We start from the raw sequence: 13,130 nt of genomic DNA, 5'->3' as shown, positions 1-13,130 counted from the left end.
AAAAAGAACTTGTGAAACGATACAAGACTATGTGACTGCGAGCAGAAAGATTGCACAAACATGCATATGGAGGGCCCATCTTTCTTTTGTAAGGACGCATCGTGTCGTTTGTGCTTACTGCGACTCCATCCGGAGCTATAGCAGGAGGGTGTGTGTGTCTGTGTGGGGGGGGGGGGGGGGGGGGGGGGGGGGGGGGGGGGGGGGGGGGTGCACACAAATGCAAACAGTGCATGTTCAAAAATATACAAAATAATGATACAGTACAAACTCCAAGCCGTGCAGAAATTGACTAATAGCTGCTGAGATTAAAGAAACGACATTATCTGTGGATAATTGCATCAGTAAACTTGTATACTGAAAGAGCCTCGATGGCACGAGAGGAAAATTTTAAGGTATTCATTCCAGTAAAGCGAAGGACTGGGCGTGGGAAGAGGGGAGAATTTGGTCTTAGTGGGCTGTTTTTCACCGCTGACGTAACTAGGCCTGATGATGATCAGGACTCACAGCATCAAAAGCAAAATCAGCCTAAATATGCAGAATGTCGTATCGCTCCGGAATTGTACACGTGACGCGGATGCTTTTTTTTGCACCGTCGCTGCTGGTAAATATAAGTTTGAAACAACCAAATCAAGTAAAGCTGGCAGCCCCAAAGGAGTTTGAACTGATGCCCAAAACAATTTGCCAATGCGCTGTCTGGCAAATTTAGGCCACGAACGAATTGCCGCTTGTTCATGCGGCAAATAATTCGTCACCCAGATGCAGAGGCGATGCCGTTGAGATCCATCCACGCTGTTTTGTGGCTTTTAGAAGACTCGATCAGCGCGCTAGACACCATTTTGACGTAAGGACGACCGCGGTTACTCTGTCGTGGGTCCCTGGGCATGCCTCGATCCCCAGTAATGAGCGCGTTCATGCGCTGGCCCGAGAACTCTCCTCGCGGACCCCGGATGATCAGGCACCCAACCCTGCAAACGAGGCTACATCCGTCCTGTATACATATCAAATTACAACATTCTACAAACTCAGTCGCATGACACTGCCACCACCCCACAGTACCTTGTCGCCCTCATCCAGCGCCACATGGCGGCAATTACAGACAGGCTGTTTTATTTCCTCCCACCGTCTCTCATGCTTTCACCCCACCTTTCCTCCTGATTATACCACCTGTGGCGTGCCCAGATCTACACTTTTCCACTACCTTTGGGAATGTCCTTCCCCAAAGGCAGTACCCCCCATCCCCAATCCCACTCGTTCTTCCTGGGAGGCTGCTTTATGGACTGCTCAGCCCGCCGGCCAGAAATGGCTGGTGGATCGGGCTTTACGCGAAGCACAAGCCCGTGGACTCCTGGACTAGTAGGGGACCACCCTGGAAGAATTTTTTTTTTTGTGTGTAATAAAGTTGTTTCCATCCATCCATCGGAAGAGGGCGGAGTGGGTGAGGGAACAAACGAGTGTTAATGACATCTTAGTTGAAATCAAGAGGAAGAAATGGGCTTGGGCAGGGCATGTAATGCGAAGGTAAGATAACCGCTGGTCCTTAAGGGTAACGGAGTGGATTCCAAGAGAAGGGAAGCTTAGCACGGGGCGGCAGAAAGTTAGGTGGGCGGATGAGATTAAGAAGCTTGTGGGGATACGGTGGCCGCAGCTGGCAAAGGACAGGTTCAGTTGGAGAGACATGGGAGAGGCCTTTGCCCTGCAGTGGGTGTAGTCAGACTGATGATGATGATGATCCAGAGGACACTTATCCTCCGCTTTGCAGGACAACCCTAGCCCCGTTCGGGACGCCCTGTCTCCCCCTGTGGGCGGCGGCGCGCCGCTCTCTCGTCGGCGCTCGTCGGTGCAGCAGCGCGCCAGCTACTGGCCCTCGCGCTTCTCGGTGTCGCCCGTGGCGGAGCCCCGGCGGAGGGTGTCCCGGGCCAGCGTGCGGCCCGCGGTCCTCACAGAAGAAGAGGACGACGAGACGTCCAGGATCTGAGCCTCAGGTATGCCGGCAGCTTCCAACCGAAAGGGTGTGCGCAGACGGCAAAAAGGCACCTGTTCCACGACAGTAGCCCTGCTACGCAAATATCCAGAACAGCAGCTTGGGCTTGTTGGTTATTCATCTTCAAGTAACAGCGCAAAGTGTTCTCGTTCTATGTGTGCTATCTGTGTTTTTGCGCTGTTACTTGAAGTAGGCAAATATGTGACAAGACGTTCGCATTGTACAGCCTTTGTCAAAAGTTTGGAGCCCAGGGGGTTTGCTTCTGAAGCACACTGTCTGGTTCCTAATGCATCTCCAGCGCTCCAAATTTGCTGAAGGTAAGATTTCTGGTCCTGCCTCCTCCATTGGTTAGGACTACCAGGAATGTTACAGGAGTCCCACTGCGAGGCTTAGAAGCAAACCCCTTGGGCTCTAAACTTTTGACAAAGACTGTACGTCAGTCGTGTTATCGTTAAATCGGAACGCGTAAGTAAAATATGTAACAAATGGCGAGTACATACTTGCATAAACTAAGTGTGAAATCGATCACTAACAATACCATTTAAATGAGAACAATAAAACGAGGTTTTAGTTCACGGTTTTTGAATAATAGGGCACTTGATTCTCACTTGTATGGCACGAAAAAGGCTGCGTCGAAGCGTTATCGAGTACTCCTGTAATTCTTACAGGAGTGTTCAGGGTGCTTTCAGTTTCTGCCATGATTTCATCTTTGGTAGGCAGAAGTGCCTGCTAATTTAACTTACATGCTGAAAGGCAAATTGGAGTCTTCTTCATGACATATACCAAGTGTTTCAGGGAAGCCGGGCACTAGTTTTGAAACTAGGGTTTTTGAGACAGGGAAGCTTTTTGCGGCATAGTAATACCCGTGTTAGCGGACGTCAGGAGACAGGCGAGTCGTGTTAACTAGTAGAGTGATTGACTAAATTATACTAGTTACCTTTTTAACTATTCCCGATAGGCAGCTGATTGCAACTAGAGATTTGGAGCCAGCATTTAGGGATAGCCATATCAGTTCTCAGAATTTCGAAAACACAATTACCCTCGTAGTTGTGGCTCGGCTAATTTTGGCCATTTCTCGTGACAGTCGAGAACCTTGCAGGAGGGCGACGTCAATCAAATGGTGACGTGACCCCGCCCACGCTGGAGCAGCGAAGAGCTCGGGCGGAGCTGAGATTATCTGGATTCGATTGATGTCGCTCTGCGCTCTCCCGCAAGCGCGCGGTTTTCGAATTTCGGGAGAAATGGCCAAAATTGGTTGAGCCACAGTGGTGAGGGTGAATCTCGTTTTCGAGATTCCAAAAACTGATATGGCTGTTACGAACAGCTGGGTACGAATCTAACAGTCATGTGCCTATCGGTAATGTTTAAAAAGCTGAATATTTGAATTCAGTTAACCATTTTACTAGTTACCATGATTCGCCTGCTTTTCGTGCCCGCCAACACTGGTATTGCTATGCCTCATAAATCCTATTTTTAAAGTTTAGTGGCCAACTTCTCTGAAACACCTGGTCTATTCAATATACCGGGTGATTTTTAAAATTTTCAGATTTTTATTTTAAGAATACTTCCTGGTCCGGTATGTGCAGATATATTGTGCAGCAGGGCGGGCATTATCTACATGATAGAGCTCTATATTTACACGATTAATTAACTCAAATTACCTAATAAACTTTTTGCTTTTATTTTTAGGGGTAAGATTATAATGCGAAACTGAATGCCATCAGCATCGAAAGCGAGCTCAGTTTTTAAATGTTCTTTATCGGCAATTAGTTCAAAATATCGATCATCAAAAATACGCATTCGAAAGGCGTTGAGTTGGTTTTCCCGCGTTGAACATTTTTTAAATGGCGCCGCCCGCATTTCTAATGCAGCAAATACAGACGGCGTTTTTGTATTCTTTTAACGTAGAAGCAGTTAACATGATTTATGCGACCAAACTACGCGTAGCGGCATCATTTTATAAATGCGCTATGCGGCAAAGCCAACCCAGCAAGCTTTGAAATGAATATTTTTAACGCTCGATATTTCGAAATAAATTGCCAATTAAGAAAATTTAGAAACTAGACTCACCTTTGATACTGGCGGCCTTCAAATTCAAATTATACTTTTTCCTTCAAAGTAAAAATTAAAAGTTGATGTTTTATTATTCGTTAAATAATGCCGAATTATGGACCTCTATCATATACACTCTTTGTCAAAAGTAACCAGGCTGCATGGTTTGCTTCTAGCTCGTACAGTGAATCTGAAATGCCCGTTAAAGGTAAGGACTAGGGTCTTGTTACCTTTCAACATCTTTTGATGTTTAGGAAAGCCACAAGGGCTCCACTGTACAAGGTAGAAGCAAACCATGCAGCCTGGTTACTTTTGACAAAGACTGTACATAACGTCTGGTTAATGCATCGAGTTTGGCGTGTTGGTACATATAGGTGAGGTGCGTTTCCGAAGTAAATGCAAACAACCATGTAAAAATCGTCTGCCAGCTAATTCCCGTTCCCAATTTCTCCCACGCACTGTCTTCAGCATAGCGATTTCCCTGCATTCATGCAGCGTTTATTCGCTAATATATTTGTGCTGCGACATTGCGTATTGCACAGCACCATCGTAAGATCAGCTCGTGCTGTGTATGAATGCTTCCTGAGCGCAGAAAATGACAATTGCAAAAGGTACGAGTGTTTTCTCGAGGTTATAATATTGCCAGCGTAGACTGGCTGTTCTGCGTATGCACGGCAGTCGGCTGTGTGCGCGATTGAACTAGTTTAACGCGTTGGTCATTATATATTAGTTGTTTATTTTTTTTGCTGCACCACGAAGGCAACGAAGGCTGAGCTTACACAGTTTAGCAAATGATTGATGTATTTGCCTCAAAGCGTGTAAAAGCTGCCAATGGGCTCGCGGACTATCCATACATGCAACCGTGCGCACAGCGCGTCTCAACACATCGCACTGGATACGCATAGAAAGCATCCGACCGTTTACATTATTTTGGTTGTACTTCATGAGAAAACACGCTACAAAGCAGAGTCAACGTCTAGTTGCTCTTGCAATGATGCGATACAATCAGCGGTGTTGCAGTGAAAATAAATTTGTGTAAGAAGCGAATTAACACAGCGACTGCTGTGGAGCAAGCGAGCAGGGGGAGACATTTGGAACCGGAAGTAGCGGTAGCAGACGACTTTCCCATGAGCCTCTGCGCTGAATCTGGAAACGCACCTCACCCATTTCTCAGAAAAAGCAGCGCAAAAAATGACGTGGCCAGAGACGAAACGGCAAAGACGGGCGCTGCCTAACGCCTGCCTTGCTGTACCTGTACAGACTGCACTGACATATCTTACGGTTCTTCAAATAAAAATATGCAAACGTTCACCGTGTATATCTTGGGAAAGTTTAGGAGATGGGGCTACAACGGCTAGTCGTTGGTAACATGAAAGCTTGCTTCGTTCTACACTGCTTTCTTCTGGTGTCCCGCGTACAATTTTATGTCGTAATTTTCAAGCTTTTGATGTGTGTTGTTGCAGTGACGTCAGCGTTCATCGCATGTAAATATGGCGGCAGCAATCGATCCTCGACCGTATGGAGCCCAGCAACCGACGCCCTCTGTCGTCTTCACCGTGCAGCCCGCTGGCTCGTCTTGAAGTTCGCTCCATTTGTCGTCTGTTCAGCGTTCATCGCTCATTTTATTCGCACTTGCGTAGTTGGGGTTACTTGCGGCCGCTCCAGAAATGGCGTCAGCAAGCGATCTTAGTTATGTCGTATGCGCCTCACAGCTCATGAACTTAAATTTAGCAAGGATCTAAGTCACCACGAGGACTTCAGTATCTGAACCTGTTTCATGAAATGGCACACTTCTGCGTCCTACGATACCTGGCGGCTTGCTACTTTACAGACCGGATGTCCCCTCTCGTTCTCGTGTGAACAAAGGGGAAACGTGCTTCCGATGCGCCATGCGCTTCTTTGAGAGTTTTCGTTGTTTTACCGCTCCAGGGTTTGGATGATGTGAAGCTGTCAAAGGAGCTCCAGCTGCAAGCCTGCCACAGGAATGAACATGTGAGAATACAGAGGGGACCTTCTTGGCTGATCTGTGCACCCTTCGATCATGCTAACACTGACGCTTTCACGCCGTATTTTCCTTGCGAAAGCCTCGCAGTAGACGTCGCTCTGTTTTAGTTCTCGCTGATTTTTAGATTCTGCTGCAGGCGTGTGCGTTGCATACAGTCGTGGAGCTGGCAGCTCTGCTAGTCATCGAGCTTCGGCAAACACGAGTAAATTATTCCCAGCATATATGTTTTTAATGAATGCATCCTCTGTGTCTTATCTGTTGAGATCTTATCTGCGTTGGATCGGTGTCGGCCTTCAAGACATGCCACAACGTTCCTGTTCAAGTGTGGAGTTGTGTTGTACGTTGAGTTTTATGTTCATTTAGTTCTGCCTTCGTTCGGTGTTCGAGTGCACAACTGGTCACCAATCAGTGTATAATATATAGAGGCATGCGATCAAAATGCCTCGTTCATTTTGCACACCGTCGCATTTTTTGTGAAATAAAGCGTGTTCACAGTGTTTTAAGTTGTGTGTTTGTGAGTCTGAGCACGTTCGCGTACATTTGATGCATTATGAAAAAAACTGCGCTCAGCGAACAGCGAAACTGGACACGCACAGGAAACTGCAACCCAGGAAGCTTTTGCTGGAGTGTTACTTTTTATGCTGCGCGCACTTTTTAATGACTCATGCCAATTCGCCCACCTAGCAGCTCTGGTACTTTCAACAGTCTCGAAAAATTCAAGATCAGGGGCTGTGTTTCCGATGCGCAGAAAACCTACACTGCACGAGAGGTGTCTATGTACGAACTGTAGAAACGCCTGTGGCTTGTAAACGACGCTAAATAGCAGTATTTGTGACAGATTGAATCGAAGTAGCCGCTCTGTCTAATCTTTTCTTTTTATGTCAGCTCTACAGGTTTCCGTTGAAATAGCCACTAAAACAAAAACTGGTGCAGGAACTATCGAAGGCGGTCATCTATTCGAATAGCTTCTCTATCCCCCTGAGTTACCTGTGAATATCCGTGTACCACTGAAAACCAACGCACATATCCGAAAGGCTAACGTCGCCCTCCTTTCATCGCGTGAACGACTGCGTTCTTCTAGTTCTCCTTCGATGAGGACATTCTTTTGATGCATTTTTGAGAACTTTGCATTTGGTACTCCTGCGGGGGCTGCAACTGTGAAGCTTCATTAGTGGACAAACCCAAAGATGTTTGGGTACGTTGTAAATGACATGATATCCAGTGGGAAACCTCGTCTGCCTTCCGAGCTACTGATCGAAGGAACTTCCTGCTCGGGTGTAACACTTGCCAATACATTTAATGAACATTTTCTTAATGCAGGCGCTTGATCATATCGTAGCAGACGCATGTCGCCCATCACCTATAAGCTTTATATGGAAACTAGTTGCTGTGAGTCTCTACTTCTGACCCCCGCGTCTCAAGAAGTAGTTATCGTTAATTTCCTTAAGAATAAATGTTCACCAGGTGATGACGATATAAGTACGGTACCAATAAAACTCGCTATAAGAAGCTTTAGTCCACCTTTAACGCATATATGCAACAGAATGCTCCTGACTGACACCTTCCCTGATAAGATCAGCTCGAGTTACAGTAATCTACAAAGGTGGTGACAAAAATGATATGAATAACTGTCGCCCTTTCTCGATATTGCCACTGTTTTCTAATATCGCAGAACGTGTGGTACATAAAAGATTACAAAACTTCCTAGATAAAAAAAAATATGCGAAGAACAGTATCGATTCCAGGCTGGTAAATCCACGCAGACTGCTCTACTGGACATAAAAGATCGCCTTCTTTCTAACTTCGAACAAAAGCTTTTCACCATTGGAATATTTCTAGACTTTTGCAAAGCTTTTGATTCAGTTAAACACGATATATTATTACTAAAACTAGAAAAATATGGAATTCGCGGTATTGCACACAAATTGTTAGAAAGCTATCTTACAGGACGCAGGCAGTCTACATGGCTGCAGGAGCTTAAATCCGGACACAGGAATAATAAAATTCGGTGTACCACAAGGCTCTATCCTCGGCCCTCTGCTTTTCATTCTATATATTTATATCGTAAATATGCACTCAACTTCAAATATGGTCCTCTACGCTGATGACACCAATGTCTCCTTTTCTGGTCCCAACCTTAGCTTGATCGAATATCGATCCAATACCTGGTTCAATGAACTGCGAATATGGCTTGTTGCCAATAAGCTTGAACTAAACATAAAAAAAACTAAAGATATGCTTTCCCGCGCTAAAGATAATGCTCTTGATCATAATATCAAAGAGCCGCCGCGGTGGCTCAGTGGCTATGGTGCTCGGCTGCTGACCCGAAAGAAGCGGGTTCGATCCCGGCCGCGGTGGCTAGAATTTCTTTGGAGGAGAAATTCTAGAGGCCCGTGTACTGTGCGCTGTCAGTGCACGTTAAAGAACCCCAGGTGGTCGCAATTTCCGGAGCCCTTCACTACGGCGTCTCTCATAGCCTTAGTCGCTTTGGGACGTTAAACCCCATAAACCAAACCAAACCAAACCAACCATAATATCAAACTATATTTTAATAACACAGAAATTGAGCAGGTGAATTATCTTAAGTTTCTAGGATTTCGTTTCCGTAGTTACTTGGGCTGGACCGATAACGTCAACAGTCTGCGGATATGAATATCAAGATCAATTGGGTTAATTCAATGACTTCGTTATCTTCTTCCATTCCATGTGAAAAACAGTTATATTTTTCTCTTATTCATTCTCGTATTGTGTATAGTCTCTTAGTGTGTGGAACATGTAATAAAACCGACTCGGATAGGTTGTTCTCTCTACAAAAAAGAGCCTTGCGCATTTTGGGTAGATATCCTGTTAGTACTAATGGCATGTTTACCTCTTGCGAGGTGTTAACCGTTTTTTCTATGCTACAAGCACTACTTAGCACTTTTAATCTACCAAGAAAATAAAACATGACTTTGAATCTTTCTCTCGTTCTTATTTGAATAGAGAAATCACACAACTTGCGCACAATTTCTTTGATTGGTTCTAGGCCTCGCACTAATTGCGGCACCCAGACTACAGATCACCAAATAACAGTTTTATGCAACACATATCCAACATTAATTGCTTGTGCCCAGGAGAGTGTCACCATTCACCAATTCAAGAAGAAAATGAGCCATCTTTTGAACACCCCCGTGTGAAATTTTTTATGCACATCTGCTGCATTCATTGTTACTCCTACTGTTCGGCTCTGTTTCTGTTTTGTTCTGCGCGAATCTGTTTTTCACTTCTACACCACTCACTATCGCTTATTGTTGATGACTTCTTTAATATTATATTCTGCTTGACCAGTGCTTGTATAATTGCTTATGTTAGCTCTGGATCTTCCGCCCTACGCTTGCGCATGACTTCGGTATCCCGCGCGCGGGCTTCTGGATTCGCCCGAAGACGCCGTGCCCGTCCGCGCACCAACACGGGTGGCTTCTGCTTCTGCTTTCGAAGAGCTCGCGACTAATCCCATTTTCCCAACATTCGAGAAAAGATCGCCAAGCGCAATCTGGTTTGGTTTGGTTTATGGGGTTTAACGTCCCAAAGCGACTAAGGCTATGAGAGACGCCGTAGTGGAGGGCTCCGGAAATTTCGACCAGCTGGGGTTCTTTAACGTGCACTGACATCGCACAGTACACGGGCCTCGAATTTCTCCTCCAAAGAAATTCAGCCGCCGTGACCGGGATCGAACCCGCGTCTTTCGGGCCAGCAGCCGAGTACCATAGCCACTGAGCCACCGCGGCGGCTAACCCCCAAGCGCAATCTGCTCTCCACATCGCTGCGCCCGCGTTACCACGCCCAGTTCCATGAAAGCCTCGACCAAGAACAGCTTCGCTGTTATTAGAGGCCAGCTGTAAAATTATCCTCGCTGAGTAGTGCGAGATAGGGCAGGCTCGGATCATTTGCGGCTGACGGGACACGTGCACTTACCGTGGTGTTTGCGCCCAACTGTTCCTAGCAGGGCAGTTAACTCGGCTCGGGACAAACTTAACGCATCTTTATTGACGTGTATCTATGATAGGTGACTGACAGTACAGCTGGCTGTGCGGAAGATTCGGGTCTCGGTCACTGAAGCTGCACACCGGGGTAACCGTGAGCCTGCGGAGGCCAGAACGCCGGCCGCGGGTGGTGGCTTTGGCCGCATTCGGGGGACGCGGTGGGTTCCCTGGCACAGTGTCCTGGTGGCCCTGGAGGATTAGGCTGCTGCGTGGCAGCAGGAGTGTGCTCCGTTCCGCCGCTGTAATCCTGCAGGATGTTGTCGATGGCAGCAAAGAACCTGCACAGATGCAGCACAGGGGTGTCAGGTCGGCCACCTTTAATGCCCAGGAAGTGGAAACGTCGGATAAATGTTGTGAACTTCCAGGATATCATCACCAACAATCTCTTCATTGCACAAATCTAAAAAAAAGATGCGTTAAGAAACACTCCATTTACACAATAAATAAAATGAGTTGTTTTTAACATCTCTCAACGTCTAAGGGAGAAAATACTGGGCGCTAATACGCACACGCGTACAGTATATCAAAAACCACACTTAAAACTGCTCTGTCACCTAGCAGTGCCGCATCATGCGAATACAGCAATATCTTTTGCCGTTAGGGTTAGCTTCTGTTCTGTATTACATTATCTTTGAGGAGGCCTCCTGCATCTCTGGCAGCAGACACTTGGCCACGATTTGGTAAATACGTTGTAAAAGGCAGTTAGTGCATTTGCGTTAGCAATTCATGCAGACCTGCGAGCAGAAGTGAAAGCTGTCAACATTTTTACGTTGCGTGTCACAGGTGATAGGTGAGGCACTACAGAGTTGAATGAAAATACCCTGGCCGCCCGTTTCCTGTGCCCTTTTTCAATCATATTAACTGTCATTTTTTAGCGTCACGATTTAGGCACGCTTGTAGTGTGAATCCTGTGTCTCTTCTTAGCAAAGCATACAGGAAACAGCGCAAAGAGACAGATTGCGAGAACAAGGAGGACAAAGGACGCTATCAACTTTTACTTTTGAGAGGAAGTTAACCCATATCTATGAGGCAGACCAATTAGGGTCCAAGATAACCAGAGCAATCGAAAAATACTGCTGCTTCTCTCCTGTATTCCATCTTGTGTTCTGTCTCCTTCTGCTCTAGCTACTTTCTATAGGCATGGAAAACAGCCAACTAGTATAGCTGCAAGTGTCGCTCTTTAGTCAAGCTTTGAGGTCTTAGCTCTTCTGTCTTCGGCCGTCCTCGCTTCGGCGAGCGCGGCTTCGGCCGCTTATCCGATTTTTTCAGCAGCGTCCGCTTCGGCGGACGCAGTTGTTGCTGCGACGCGCGTCTTTTCTCTCCTTTTTCTCTTTCCTCTGATCTCTTAACTCTCCTCTATCTGCACGTGGCAGCGGTGGTGGCTTGGCTGGAGCCAGTAGCAGGCCCGTGCAATTTCCTTTTCATCCTTCTCTCAGTCACAACAACAACAACAACAGTTTTCCTGTGCAAGAGATCATCGAAAAGGATAGCTGCGAGCGAGGAACGCACTGGCGCCTTCCAAATCGCTAGCAGCGTCGAACAAAGAAAGTTTCGGGTACAAAGAAACAACAGCTCCAGAAAATCTTGCTCGTGTGAATGGAAGGCAGCTAAATGACAGCGTGACGAACGCCCACACCTGCGAATGCGGGCTCGGCTCGGGTGCTTCATCATATGACAGACGTCGACGTGGTTCTTTTGATGACGCTCACTGACATCGAACAGTAGTCGGGCCTCTAGCATTTCGTCTCCATCGAAATGCGACTGCAACGACCGAGGTCGAACCCGCGTCTTTCGGGTCGGCAGCCGAGCACCATAACCACTCAGCCTCCGGGGCGGCTCACTGTGTCGACACTTGACTCAGTTACGACGGACGACTACTTTCTTGTGTTGTTGTTGAAAACTTTTATTGCCCAACAGATAAGGACCACACCGCCTGGGCCGCTCTGTCTCACCCCCCTTTACGGGGGAGGGGACGTAGGAGCGGCCCAGCCGCACGGGATGGTCGCAGTCGATGCTGGCCGGGTTGGTTTCGCCGGCGGCCTCTTCTGCCAGTTGGACGGCGGTGAGTTGGAGCTCAGGGTCTGAGCTCCGCAACAAGGTTTCCCAGGCTTCCCTACTGCTAATGTTTTGCGCCCTGCCTGGGGAGTAAGTGCACTCCCAAATTATATCGTCGAGGGTTCCTCTCGCCGCACACTTTTTACATTTATCGTCCTCGCAGTCCAATCGGATATGTTTATTTAGTACTGGGTTTAAGTATACTCCAGTCTGCAGGCGTCTCCACGGCGTCGCCTGACTCCTATTTAACGCCGTGTTTGGTGGGGGAAAACTGCTCCGGCATTGCCTGTAGTGTTCTGTAATCTCTTGATACGAGCTTAATCGCCCTTCTCTATCATGTTCGACCTGAGCCAACCCTTCCTGTACAGCTCGGAGGCAGAGATCTCGAGCTGTGGCACAACTGCTTCTGACGTGAGCTATCACTGCCCAGTTTTTGTCATTTTTCGGAATGAGCATGCAAAGCGGAACAGTCCAGTGTTATGCACCGCATCACAGACGCCTCCTTAGCAGCATTCGAGCACGACGTCATGAATTCGATTGTTCTTGTGCGCAGGAGAAAACGGACGTTAGTGCTGTGTACGACCTATTTTATAGCGCAGCTCTTAGGCGTTCGTTTCTGCGTTTCGCGGCGTCCCCGCTGTCCGTTGTAACCAGCAGTGGACATATAAGCGTGGAACATATAAGCACATATAAGCGTGGGACGGGATGTACCGAAACTGAGCTACGTAAATAATCTCCTGAAATGTGATTTTATATGTCCGCTTCTATATAGTTAAATGTTTTCTTCCGTGTTGCTGGTGTTTTCTTCTGAACATACAGGGTCTGTTCTGAAAGTAGTAGGACTCATTTTTTTAAACAAAATTTATTCATGAGAACAGTACAAACGATTAGAATTTTTCAAAGTAGCACCCTTCCGCACCTACTCGCTGTTGCTAATGAGTTTTCCAGTTTTCGTACGCCTCCAGGAACGCCTGGACCGGAATGCTGTTTAGCTCCCTCGTCACGGCCTGTTAAA

General features: G+C 47.0%; 2 protein-coding genes across 2 annotated transcripts in view; one reads left to right on the top strand and one right to left on the bottom strand.

Moving 5' to 3' along the window:
- The window catches only part of LOC149334837 (uncharacterized), an 84,494-nt gene extending 77,953 nt beyond the window's left edge, over window positions 1-6,541 (top strand). The window contains exons 16-17 of the mRNA XM_089551465.1: window positions 1,760-1,982; window positions 5,497-6,541. Of these exons, the coding sequence (XP_089407591.1) occupies window positions 1,760-1,975 (216 nt within the window). The 3' untranslated portion in view covers window positions 1,976-1,982; window positions 5,497-6,541. The remainder of the gene's footprint in view (window positions 1-1,759; window positions 1,983-5,496) is intronic.
- Window positions 6,542-10,044: 3,503 nt separating this feature from the next.
- LOC149334836 (uncharacterized) overlaps window positions 10,045-13,130 on the bottom strand; it is an 84,583-nt gene continuing 81,497 nt past the window's right edge. The window contains exon 9 of the mRNA XM_089551464.1: window positions 10,045-10,338. Coding sequence (XP_089407590.1) covers window positions 10,128-10,338 — 211 coding nt within the window. The 3' untranslated portion in view covers window positions 10,045-10,127. The remainder of the gene's footprint in view (window positions 10,339-13,130) is intronic.

Source organism: Amblyomma mixtum, chromosome 7 (genome assembly GCF_055824585.1).
Source record: "Amblyomma mixtum isolate Tamu chromosome 7, ASM5582458v1, whole genome shotgun sequence".
Lineage (NCBI taxonomy): Eukaryota > Metazoa > Arthropoda > Arachnida > Ixodida > Ixodidae > Amblyomma > Amblyomma mixtum.
This window is presented reverse-complemented; position numbering and strand designations above follow the sequence as displayed.